At 37.6% G+C, this 13220-nt stretch overlaps 1 protein-coding gene across 1 annotated transcript; it reads right to left on the bottom strand.

The window, feature by feature from the left end:
• Positions 1-11716: 11716 nt before the first annotated feature.
• FSHB (follicle stimulating hormone subunit beta) lies at positions 11717-12547 on the bottom strand (the record flags this gene model as incomplete). The annotated part of the gene is made up of 2 exons (XM_079537017.1): positions 11717-11953; positions 12389-12547. The coding sequence occupies 2 exons, from the start codon at positions 12545-12547 to the stop codon at positions 11717-11719; spliced, it is 396 nt and encodes a 131-aa protein (XP_079393143.1).
• Between the last annotated feature and the right edge of the window lie 673 nt (positions 12548-13220).

Below are 13220 nucleotides of genomic sequence, written 5' to 3'. Positions count from 1 at the left end.
GGGATTGTCTTTGGTAGGGACTGAGTTGACTTCAATGAGATGTAATGGCACCAGTCCTGCAGTAACAGCCTCTCATACCTCAAGAACTGTTCACATCATGTATCTACAAAGTGAATGCTTCATGTTTCCTAGAAGAAAAAATGGTAGTTTTCACCGTTCTGCATTTTCATTCATTTTGTTTATTTTGTTACGTTACTTTCAAGTGCAGAAATTACGATTTCTTTTCTGCATGCTCACTATTTCCAGATGACTCAGGGAGGATTGAATCCTCCCTGTAAATAAGCAATCAAGAGAGCAAGCAGCAGTGCCCAGTATTTCTCCAGCTGAGTGTGGTGGAGTGCCATCTTGTGGGATTGTTATTACATTACTTACATTCTCTAGATTTAAATGGGGAACTTCTGTGGGATTGGTGAGTGCTATCCCTTTTGCCACAGAGGGATACCTGCACATTTGTCTCGTCATAAGAGCTAGATTAAACTACCAAGTGCTGAAGTAGTGCTGAGAGGAATTAATTGTAAATGACTTTTTAAAATATATAGGAGGTCTCAAAGAGACAATACTGTTGATAAACATGTGCAATGTATATATTCGTGTATGTACTGACCCAGCAAAGGAAAATTTCAAAGAGAGATATGAAGAAGAGTCATAAAGAATGTATATATACGCTCAGGGAATATACATGTGTGTGTATGTATATGTGTATTCAAAGAATATTTGTATATTTATTTTGCCACTGAGTGTGCTTCAGCTATGTTCAGTTAGTTTTAGTCTCTCTTTTTAATTAAGCAGTTCAGCATCACATCAAGTTTATATGTGGGAATGATCATATGAAGAAAACTTCATGTTTATATCTGTGCTTAGTGGTACCAGAAAGATGAGGACATGCAATATCATCTATATAGAAAGTTTTTCAGGTTCCAGAGATAACTAAAACATTTAGATAAATGTCAGTGTCATAAATGTGATGCTAGTCCTATATGATCTAGAAAAGTGCATACAAATCCTGTAGGTGATGCTTCAGGGATAAATCCCCACTCAGTTGCTTTTAAGTCTTGTACTTTAGTTTCAAGAACCCATTTGTGATTTTGTCTCATTTTCAGAAAATAATTATGCATTTAAGAAGCAGGAAATCTTACAGGCTAGGCAGAATTTCAGAGCCTGCCTTGAGGAAAATGAAGCACAGACTCTCAGCTTGTTCTGGTGAGATGCCTGAGGACATATTTGTATTCTAAAAAGTAAATCAGATTATAATTTAGATAGCTAACACTAGGTTAGGATTGCTTACAATGTGTTAATGTGAATGGTTTTGGAAACTCAGGTGTTCACTGGGAAAATCTGTCTGACCCTGGTTTGCCAATGAATTTTACTTTAGTGCAGATGCCACATAAAGTTCATACTCATCTGAGCAAAGAAGAATATTACTTGAAATCAAAACGCAATGCTCAACAAATGCCAAAGGCTTTCTGAGCTGAAGAGTTGAGAGGGAAAATTACTTTGTGTTCACACTGAAAGCAGACCGTGTGAGTTTCATTACTCATATGAACATTTTTTTCTTGTCACACTGTTTCTCTTTTCTTGCTAGAACAGCAGTAAAATAGCCTAAGTGTGCTATGCAGTAGAAGTTTGAAAATATCAGTGGTGGCTTCTTTATATAGTTTATTTACCTCTTTCTGATCTGGAGGGATTTACTCACATCAGACACAGACTCATACATAGGGTATAAGGTCACCAGTGTGGAAGATAAAATGCCGAGCAGGGAATCCACCAACATTAATGCCATGGTAATGCATCCCGCAACTACAAATCCTGCACACTGCACAGGATCGTATCCAGGTGGGTTTTGAATATCTGCTGGGCAGGAGACTCCACAACTTCTCTGGGCAGACAGTTCCTGTGCTCTGTCACCCTCACAGGAAGGAGATGGCTTCTCATTCTCAGGTGGAACTTCCCCTAGGGGCACGAAATACTTTCTGCAGTGCAAGAGAAGAGCAGTATTTATTGCAGTATAATTACTTACACAGTGCTTGGAATGTACTGGGAAAATTGGTCACTTACTGTGTCTCGCCATTGATATGAGATAGAAGTGCAACTAATAAGGCATCTTAAGGCATCATAAGGCTCTCTAGTCCAGTTGGGCTGTGTTATCCTTTGTGAGTAGCAGGAAGGATTTATGTGTGTGTGTAAAAGCCACTGTTCCTGTTTCCTTGCTTCCCAACAGTTGAGTGCATACTTGAGCACACATGCATACAGGTACAAACACATCTGCATTTTTAGCAATCTGGATTCTGTTGGATGAAGCAGTGGTGAGGTCACTTGGCAGAGGACTGCGCAATATTATCTGCTAAGGAGCATGTGAAAGCTGGTAGAGATAGAAGTTGTGGGATTACTGTGGCATTAATGTTTGTGGATTCCCTGCTTGGCGTCTTTCACAATATTGTGTACTGCCTTGCAGCAGATCATCACTAAAAGTTGCTGTACACGAGGGGATTTAGTTGCTGTACAGTAGAAACCATGAACCCTGCTGACTGAGGAATTCATTCTTGTTTACAGTTCTGTAAAGTAACATTATCAGAACAGCTCAGGGGAAACATAGGTGAAATTTGAATTTGTAGCTTGTGTGTTTTCCTCTTTCCCTAGCAGTGAGGGTGAGTTAGCAATGTTTTTATTCCTATTCTCTCAGTGTTCTTGCTGAATTCTCTCTGGTAAACATATGAGAAATCTGACTACAGTATCAATAGCACTTGAGCACTGAATCTCTCATCTAAACTATTCAATTTCAGAAGTATGACTGACCACTCGAAGTACAGTATATTCTAGATAATAGTTGCAGATAACCATTCATGATTCATCTGCTCTCTGTACAAACTGAACCTGAAACCCATACAAGCAAAATTGTTATCAACATCAACTTGGAAATAATTTAGAATTATTGCATGGATGAAAACATTAGGAATGAACTGAGGTAAACAGGAAATTTTATCCTAGAATGGATGTAGTTTGCCAGGAGAGTGTAGCAGATTTTAGGCAGCAGAGTCATTTTATGGCACAAAATTCCCGATGTGTGAACGATCTTGTTTCAGTATTTTCTGCACAGCAGTTTGCTTAACAATGTTGGAGCCATATAATAAGGATTTGTGTAATAATGTTCCAAGACAGGAAGGGATTTCCCAGCATAACTGCCTGTTTTCAAAGCCTGGCAGATCTACATTAACTGGTTTTTTTTAATAGCAGAGTTACTGTTTGACATTTACATCTTCTTGTTCCCTTTTCTTTTCATGGGCAGTAAGCTTTTATTTTGTATTCAGACCAAGTATATGGATACAGTTTTAATAAATTGGCATAGTATATTAATATTACCAGTTGAATAATTATACAAACTGTGTTTCTATGCAGCTTTGCTAGAGTTAGATACAAGAAGGTCCTAAAATTCTCTTTCTGATTGCCATATCCATGGCCAGGTCACTTCTTCTGTTTTGAAGTTAATGGAGCTGCACGTGAAATACAGAATTGCTTATTTCTTTTAGACAGCACACTGACATGTCAATAAAAAAGAAGAACCTTTTTTATACTATTAATATTATCTAGCCTGAGTTGTGGCAAATAGCCTGAAATAATATGACAGAAATTAACACGAGAGTGACATTAAAAGGAAATTTTCTAATTTGAGATCTGACACTATTCCAGTCTTCAAAGTGTTACTGAATATTTAATAAATCAGACGTCTACTCAAAGAACATGGACTGAATTATTTAAGGGCATCTCACACCGCTGGGTATTTAACTCCTTTACAACTGAAGATCATAATTGAGGCTTAGTTATTCTGATGCAGTGCTGTTTGTTCCCAATTTGCTCTCATTCTATATTATTTTTGATTACTAAAGCAATATCAGTCTAGAAACTACAAGCCAAACTAAGTGGATGTTCTTCAAATGCTATGTAAGAATACTCTATAATTCCTCTAGCCCTCATGATTCTCTTAAAGCATGCTCTGGGAAAAAAATTCAGTGAGCCTGTAAGACCGTTCCATACAGCACATTCTCCATTACTACAGTGCTTGTTCTCAGAGGCAATGTTTGATGCTTACGTTGTGGTGAGCTGAATCTTTGTCACACTGCTGTGTATTTATTATCTCTAATGAATGTAACATCTGGTTAGTGGTGCTTGACAGAAGAGTTTCTGCTCACAGCCTATAGAGAAGGGTAATAATTAGATGACTTAGAGACTAGTGGCCTGTCTACTTGTTTTTTCTCTTCATGGTTAAAAATATTTACTGTTACTTAAAGTAATTTTGAAGATGAGTGTCTTATTTAGAAAACAGGAGAAAAATTGATTTGGTTTTTGAGGTAACTTCTTTGAAATGAGTAGAACTGATTTGCACAAGTTAAGAATGGGATCTTCAAAGATCATTTCATTGATCTGAAGTGAGAACCTATGCTCCTCTTCTAGTCTGTGCAAAAAAGAGGAGGAAAGAAGATTGCTTCCAAAAGGTAATTCAGCTGGCCTTAAATGTCTGTCTTGGGCACTTGTGGAGAAGGATTCATCTCATCCTCTCTCTGCTTTTTCTGTAAGATTGACAAGCTTAAATATAATTTATGATGGAATCATAGAATGGTTTGTGCTGGAGAGGACCTTTGAGGGTCACTGGCCCAACTCCCTTGCAATGAACAGGCACACCTACAGCTTGATTAGGCCCTCAGAGCCATGTCCAGCCTGCCTCTGAATGTCTTCAAGGATGGGACACTCACCACATCTCTGGGCAACCTGTTCCAATGCCTCACTACCCTTACCATAAGAAAACAAACAAACGAACAAACAAAAACCCACAACTTTTTTCCTATATCCAATCTAAATCTCCCTTCTTTTAGTTTGAAGTAGTTTCCCCTTGTCCTATCACAACAGACCCTGCTAAGGAGTCTGTCCTTTCTTACAGCTTCCCTTTAGATACTGAAATGTGGCTAGAGATGCATGTTCTCAGGTAATGTGTATTTCTTATCTCTGCATAAGAGAGTTAAGTGACTGGATGATAATAAGCTGAATAATTTTCTAGACTCCTGTTTCCCTACTAGGTGATATTAAAGATGCTACAGAGTGTTATGGGTAGTAGAGTGTTTCCATGAGGAAGATCACAATGATCATGTGTATCTTTATCTTATCATCATGTTTCTGCTTAAAATTTTGGTACATGTAGGTTGATTAGGATAAATTGAAATAAGTTTGAGGATAATGGGTTATTGCTGTATGGAAGCAACACAAAATAACTTTGATGGTGTTAAAATATACAGTAGTCAGTGTGATTAACATATAAATTGGTATTTGCAGAATATATGCCTTAAAATCATAGAAGCACAGAATTGTTTGAGTTGGAAAGGATCCTTAAAGGTCATCTAGTCCAACTCCTCTGCAGTGAATGGGGACACCTACAGTTCGGGTGCTCAGAGCCCCATCCACCCTGACTCTGACTGTCTCCAGGGACAGGGCACCTACCACCTCTCTGGGCAACCCGTGTCAGTGTCTCACTACTCTTATGGTAGAAAAAAAAACCCTTTTCCCTATATCCCATTTAAATCTCTTTTACTTGGAAACCATTTCCCCTGGTCCTGTCACAACAGGGCTGGCTGAAGAGTCTATCCCCTTCTTTCTTACTGACCCTTTTATACTGAAAGGCCACCATCAGATCTCCCTGGAGCTTTCTCTTCTCCAGGCTGAAGCAGCATTTCTGCAGTACTCCTCAGATCAATCCAGAACATTTAAAGTGTTTGAACTCCAGCCCTGGAGGAGCAGGGCACCTTCTATTTATCAGCATGGTTCTTACCCACACTGGACAGCACACTGCCCATAAAAAAGCTTTGCTTCATTATTCCAAAGGCTCAGTCTTATGTTGAGCTTAAATGGAGCGACAGTCTTCCATTTATTGCACACACTGACAGATACTGATTAGATTGTGCATAGATAGGAATTGGTTTCAGTATGCTTTTACGTTGTCCCTGAACTAAGCATCACAGCATAAAGTGGTTTCGAGTTCCCGACATAATAATCCAAGTATGTGAACACATCCAGCTACTCGTAGATCAGGATCTGCTTGTCTTAGGGATAGATTGCATAAACAAGGCCAAAGTGGTAAAGTTGTATGCATTCGCACAGATGATGGAAATCAGCCTCCTATTTAAAGCATTAGATCACACATGATTGAGCATTGTAATGAAGATTCAGTTATTTATTCTAAAAGGAGAAATCTTACATTGAAGAAGAAACGTATGCTTTCATTTAAAGCATTACATTGCATGTGATTGAGAATTGTTATGACGATTCAGTTATTTATTCTAAAAGGAGAAATCTTACATTGAAGAAGAAATTTATCTGTTTGGCAGACTTACCTTTGGTACCACTTGGAAGTGGGGATAGAGTTAATTTTAAGCTGTCTTTATTGTTTCTTAATTACCAGGCTGGCTGAAATTAGACCGTGCTTTTGTGCTATATGGAATCATTCTGTTCATGTTCTTAAAGGCTGGTTGGAGAAGGCAGTGCTGCCGAGGCGTAGAGTCTTTAACCATTTGCCTCACTGACAAAAATTTTGACAGTGTCTGAACCAAAAGTTTTCTTTCTTGAATCTTGACGTTTTTCTTTGTTATCATCGTGTTTTGACTTGGAATTTCCACAGTTCACAAAACCAAGGTCTGTCAATATCGTATTATGAGGGAAGGGGACAGTGAAAGCTGATATCATGTCGGAATGACACTTTAAGTACATAGAGCAGGATTTTTGAAATTCTTCAAATATATTTCTACAAGCTATTGGAATACCTTATGTCTTAAATGTTATAGGAAAGAAAACCAGTGGTTAGTGATTGTAAAGCAGAGCTAGTTAATTCTGTCTCCTCCCCACCTACGCATATTAATACACTGACATTTGATTTCTTGTAAGTTATGTCTTTTCTCTAACCCCGCTGCTTTGTTTGCTATATTTCCCAGACTGCAACCTTGTGAGCTGCTGTAATGTCTATCAGTATAAGTCATATTGAAAGACCAAGGCTTTGATAGCTTATGTTAATAACATAAATTGAAGAGAAACATGAGATACACAGAAGAAAAAAAAAACTATAGATCCTATTGCTTGAGAGGAGGGAAACAACTAATCTCAAGGCTACCATCTCCAAATGAATTTTTCAGACTAACTGCTCAACTCTTTTCTTTCTATCTCTCTCTCTCTCTCTCTTTTTTTTTTTTTTTTAATCTTCAACCACGCTGTTAGATATTTGTATTCTTAATGAAAATAAAGTGTGTGGCTAAAAGTTTTTGTATTTACTAAGCAAAATGTGCTTGTTGAGGTGTGAGGATGAAGGAGGAATATGGCATAGTAATTCCTCTCTCACTTGTCTTTCCTCTTCCCATTTGAATAGCCTTAGTGTAGCCTCAACCTCGCATGTACAAGCCCACGTTGTAACGTTTCTGGTTTTTACCTGTTATTTGGACTTGGTTCTCTCTCGTGTTAGATTTGTTGAAGGATTTGTTGATGTCTAATAAGTTCTTGTGCCTCAGTTGGGTTAATACCAGATGACAACATTCATTTATTTTTTTTCACTTCTGGCAAGAAATATTGTGAGCTCCATTATATGCTTAAATTATTCAGACAAGTGACAATTTGTTTTAAACTGGGATGATTTACAGTACTTAGGCTGGGAATAACAGCTGAGTGTTAACAACAGTGGGATGATACTGCTGTGCTGATGCTTTATTAACTGTGAGGAACCTGTATTTCTTTGTTCTGTAAAATCAGGGCGTGCTTTCCACCTTAAAGGCAGTTGAGATTAAATAGTCTTTTCAATTAGCAGGACTATGAATACTGCTGCAGCACTTCATGTTCCCATCTCGTCTGCAGATGCACAACAGGCACAGACACTTGTAAGATCAAGGTCAAACTGCCTGCATTATAAATAATAGAAAATATTAATTCACTCATAGATGCGGAGGCAGAGATGAATAATCTTTATTTGCAGTTTATCTGTACATCTGAGTATTTGAAGGACTCAATTAACGACAACACAAAGAATCCTACATCATGTCCTTCTCAAAGGTCTTTTAGGAACAGTTCAGTGCTGTGTACTACATGCTCTCTGTGTTCATCGAGGGGGATAGTTTTCCAGGTTTCCTACTTTCACGGTGATGCAAGAAAAGAGATAATTTTATGTAAGAGAGTAAATAAATAGTGTAAGAGTGAAGAGAAGTTATTCCATTTTAGATTTTACTATCCCAGGGCATGAGATTTCTCTAGAAAGTTAGGTTCTGTAAGTTGGTCACTAAAATCTGACACATGAGAAGGTCTTTTTGCAGGGCCTACCTTTAAAGGTAGAATGAATGTGAGGTTTTTAAAAGCTCAGTTGAAGCTGAAAACTGCTTACCTATTGATTTCATTGGAAAGGGTTAGGCCCATAGTGAGAACTTTTGGATATTTCCCGAATCTCTTAGGAATGTGTCTAAAAGCTTTCCTGCCAATTTATTACTTAGCAGTATATAAAACTGAGTCTTACACTTCCTGATACAGTTGCTATCTATTCATCATGATAGAACTAGGCAAGGATCGTACTACCTTTTAAATAAATTTCTTAAATAATAACTCAGATCTACTTTGAACCTCAAACTGCACTTAATTTTTGGAAAAATACTGATGGAAAATTAAATTTAATTAAACCATTGTTAGGAATTAAATGCAAAGTGAGCTTTGATAAGATATAGCCTGAGCCTGTCAGACTTTTTAAGGTAGTTGAAGATATCTTCAAGTCATGCCAGCCTTTTGCAAGACTCACTGAATTTGTCAGTGAAACTGCTGGTACTGAAATGTCTGCAATTCAAACAGCAAATAATTATTGACTTGTTGTGGAATGGATTTCATTGCAGAGGAAAATATCAATGCTAGTTTCATATAAGTAGAGGTATGCACTCTGGGCTCACTAATGTTAAAAAAAAGTTTTCAAGTGGGACTTGCATGTTTTATAACCTTCTTAAGTGAGAGTCTGGAAGCTTGAAGTGATGCAGGATTAGGAGATTTTTTTTTGCTAGCTTTGTGTTATTGACGTATACTATTTTGACTGCATTTGTTATAGTCTTAGCACTGAGATTCTGATTAGATTCCTTTGCAAAATGAAAATGCGTAGGTGTATTTGTCTGACAAAGGAAGATCTGTATAACTTTTGCTTTCAGACTCAAGTTAATTTGTGCAAGATGTGGACACAGCTTTGGAGAAGTTCTAATCCTTATCATTTAATAAAATATTGATAATAACATTTATTCTGATTCACACTTCTAGCTATTAAAGCTGTTTCTTGTTTCATCATAACATTATTGAATTAGGCTAAAACATCTGTTTGATGTGATTTGGCTGTATTTAGGTAATGTTTAGATGTATTTAGGTAATGTCCACACAGCCTATGTGAGGTACTGGTTGCATGAAAAAAATGAGGAAGGCGTGCAGATGTGATTTAAAGGATAAAGTGGAAGAGGAGGACTCTATGTTTTTTAACTGGCTTATAAAGACAGACATACATTATATAATTACAATTAAATTATTTTTATTTTTCCAAAATGTACAACAGATAGTACAGATGCTTATAGATGTACTTTGAGAACACATACTTTTCCTACTTTTTGGTGCAAGCTACTCTGTTTCACAGTTTTTATTCAGAATTCCTTCATCCAGAATTGAATAATTCCCGACGTGAGCAACATGCTTGGATTTAGCCGAAGGTCAACTCTTGTTTGAAATGACAGGCAATTTCATTTACCTGTTTCTTTACCACTTTTAAAATTTCACTGCACCAAAGTCAATGTCCATGATGATACATGTTATAAATAAAATAAAGAACACTCATATCTTACAGTAAAAAAAATTACAAATGAAATAAATTAAAATATCTATACAAAGAGTGATCCACACTAACAGACAAATGCCCTTCAGATAAACATTTCTGTAAGGATCTCAAAAGCAGACATGACAGCTGGTCAAGTAATACAAAAATAGTATTGGAAAGTACCTCAAGAAGTGAACTTCCACATTCCCTACATCGTGACAGGTTACCATTGCTGCTGTTATTCCCAATAGGCCTACATGGTCTTAAAGTTCTTGTTCTTTCTGTCACTACTGCACAGATACCCCTCTATCTTCTTTCTTTCCCCCACCTCCTTGACAATTTATTTCTAAATAAATAAGACAGTGGCTGTCTTTTCCTTTTGGGAGATCTGCTAATGACGTTCATTGTTCTGTTCGCTGTAAGCATGGCAAACTGACTGTTCTTTTTGTTATAGTCTTCAAGCATGTAAACGGTTCCACTTTTTTTCCCCCAGATCTTTCTACCCCTAAGAAAAACAGCTACACCTGAAAAGAAAAAAAACACCAACCCTTTTTCTATTAAGACACATTATTTAGGACTCCGTTAGTTCTATTCTGTGGACTTTCTCCAATTACTCAGTGCCTTGTAGTTCAGTGTCCAGAACTGGAAATAACATCTTGGTTGAGGTCCTCAGAAGGTTGAACAGAATAGTGGAAGTAGGTTGTATCTTGTTGGCTGTACCCTGTATCAGCTTTTCCATAGTAGTATGGTACTGTTAACTGATTCCCTGCTTGTATAGCTTCCAAATCTTCTGTGCAGAACTGCTGCTGAACCGGTTGCTCTTCATTGTGTATTTGTGTAGATGACTGTTTCAGTAGATTGAATTCTGTAGTTTTCAGACCAGAGATAATTCTCCATTCTGATTCAGTCCCGTTCTTTCCCATTCGTTTTGGTCACTGCAGAATTAGGTTGCTGCAGAGCTGTACAAACTTCTGTTCTCAGAGGCACTACTGCAGACTACTTGCAATGTATGTTCTGACTCCAGATTTGCCCTGCCAGGGTCTGGTTTCTCTAAATTCTCTAGATTTATCCCCGTTTCATTTGTGAGTCTCCTCTAATAAAATAATTCTTATGTTTTGTAGCATAATGAGAGAAAACCCACAAATTTCAGATTTGTGGCAATATTTCACAATTTTGGGGGGTTGACAGCTCAATAGTGAGTTAGCCAGGCATTAACTGGATAGCCTTCGTGTCATCTGTTATTGTGGCGTTGAGCCAGATCTAGCAAGCCTTAATGAGAAAGCAGAAGAGTTTGGTCACTTTCAACATTTGAACATAGGTTTTTGGCTCTTAAATAAACATGCTGTTACTGTTTACAGAGCGTAATAACTGCATGAAGTATTTTGCTGAAAGAAGTCAGAATCTCAGCTAAAAGAGGTTTGCAGTCTAACTAGAATTTAGACGCTAAGGACATGGATGTTGCTTGTAATTAAAATCAGTGCTGCAAGGCTTTTTAAAATAAGCGAGTTCTGAGGAGAGATGGAAATGAGCGCATCATAAAGTTTTTAAAAGCATAGGATAGTATGGAATAAGCTAAGTGAACTAAGCTGTGGAAATAAAGAAACATAAAGAATGAAGATGGAATAAAGAAGAGTGGGCAAGACAGAATCTGCATCCTGTACATTCGTGAAAATGACTTTAAGGGAAACAATGGGAAAAGTAGAGAAGGGCTGAAGAGACGTTTAATCAGTACTCTCCATTTTGGCCTTAAAATTTTTTGTTTCAAGCTTGGCAGTTTCTCAGTAGCCTTGTCTGTTAACTCAGCCTCAGCCTGTGCAATTCCCTTATCTACTTAGAAGTGAAAATTTAAAGCCAAGCTGCCATATCAAGTACCCTTCACTGATTGCTTCCGTTGTGACTAAAGGAGCAGTAGGATGGCCCCAGTCCCCTCACAGTGCAGTCGGTGCTGTCAGTGTCACAGGTCTCACAGTGGCACGCTGTAGCTACTGGGTATGAGTAAAAAGATTCAGGGTGGTCACCGCAGCCAGGGATTTTCACTGTTTCATACACAACCTCCTTGAAGGTACATATTTGCTGAACAGATGAGACCGGTGGATATTTGTAGACTGGATCCTGAAAATTGTGAGAAAGAAATACTTATTTTGAAATTTGTTCAGGAGAAGAATGCCACATTTTCACAAAGTAGATAAAAGACCTGATGTGAGACCTAATAAAAACAGTGGGGAAAATCCCACTGAAATCAAAAGTATCTGGATCTATGGATCTATATATTTCTTCTTTCAAGAGAACTTGCCAATGGTTTCATTTTTCAAACTCAACAGAAAGCAGTGATCCAGAGGATCATACTTCCAGCTCTAATTATACAATGTGACTGTAATGCATGCAGCCAAATAAAGATCCAAATGTGCACCTAATTTCTTATCAAACAACAGAGCAGTTATTCGGCCCTTTGTTTCACAAGGCTAATCTTGCTCATGTCCATTATAAACTGGACAAACAGCTTGTTCATACCTCACTCGAATACTTAATTAAGCTCATGACTCTCACCCTTGTGAAACAGTATCCTGAGCACCACGTGGCATTCACTGTAATGCAGAGTTCACATTCTTCTCTTTCCACTGCTATAGTAATATTGGTGAGTTCACAGCTATAGCAACAGATTGCTTTCCAGCAAAATAAAAGCACGTAACAGTTAAGCATCTTCATCCTGTGTACAAAGCAGAAAGTGTATTTGTACTGTTAAAACGTATAATGTTTACAGGAAGTATTAATAGCAGAGATAAATTAAGTCTTTACGTTACAATCAAGTGTTTCTATTGTAGCAAACCTTCAGCAACAGCTCTGATCAGTGAGAACAGAGGGAAAAGTCATTAAGTCGATCTCTCTGTGTATGTATAGGTTTTCCTAAGCAACTGAAATCGCATATCAGCAATCCTTGCAGAGCAATAGCAGCTGAGCAACATACCACTTTCAATGAAATATTTTCTCTAAGTTTCTGTATAGCGAACGTGTCCTGTTTTTCAGGAGAAAGAAAAAGAAACAAGGGGGGAAAAAGAGAGCAAAGGGTAACCTGATTTTAAAAAGAAATTAATTGTATACAGCGTTTGCAATTCAACAAAAATATTTCCAGATCAGAATCTGATGAACACTCACCTGTATTCTAGTAGAATACTGTGCCTTCCTGGTAATAGCTGTAGTGAGAAGAAAGCCCCAAGCTTATCTTTTTATACTAAATCGTGTGTAATGTATACCCAGAGGATTTGCTGTGCGTTAATGGAGCAAGCATTAGTTTGGTACTTGGTGAAAGGGGATTAGTGTTCAGTCAGACAGTGAGATCATGTCTTGTTAAGAGGAGAAAAAAAATCAAAACAGATTTAGG

This window comes from Tetrao urogallus, assembly GCF_951394365.1.
Source record: "Tetrao urogallus genome assembly, chromosome: 6".
NCBI classification, from domain to species: domain Eukaryota; kingdom Metazoa; phylum Chordata; class Aves; order Galliformes; family Phasianidae; genus Tetrao; species Tetrao urogallus.
This window is presented reverse-complemented; position numbering and strand designations above follow the sequence as displayed.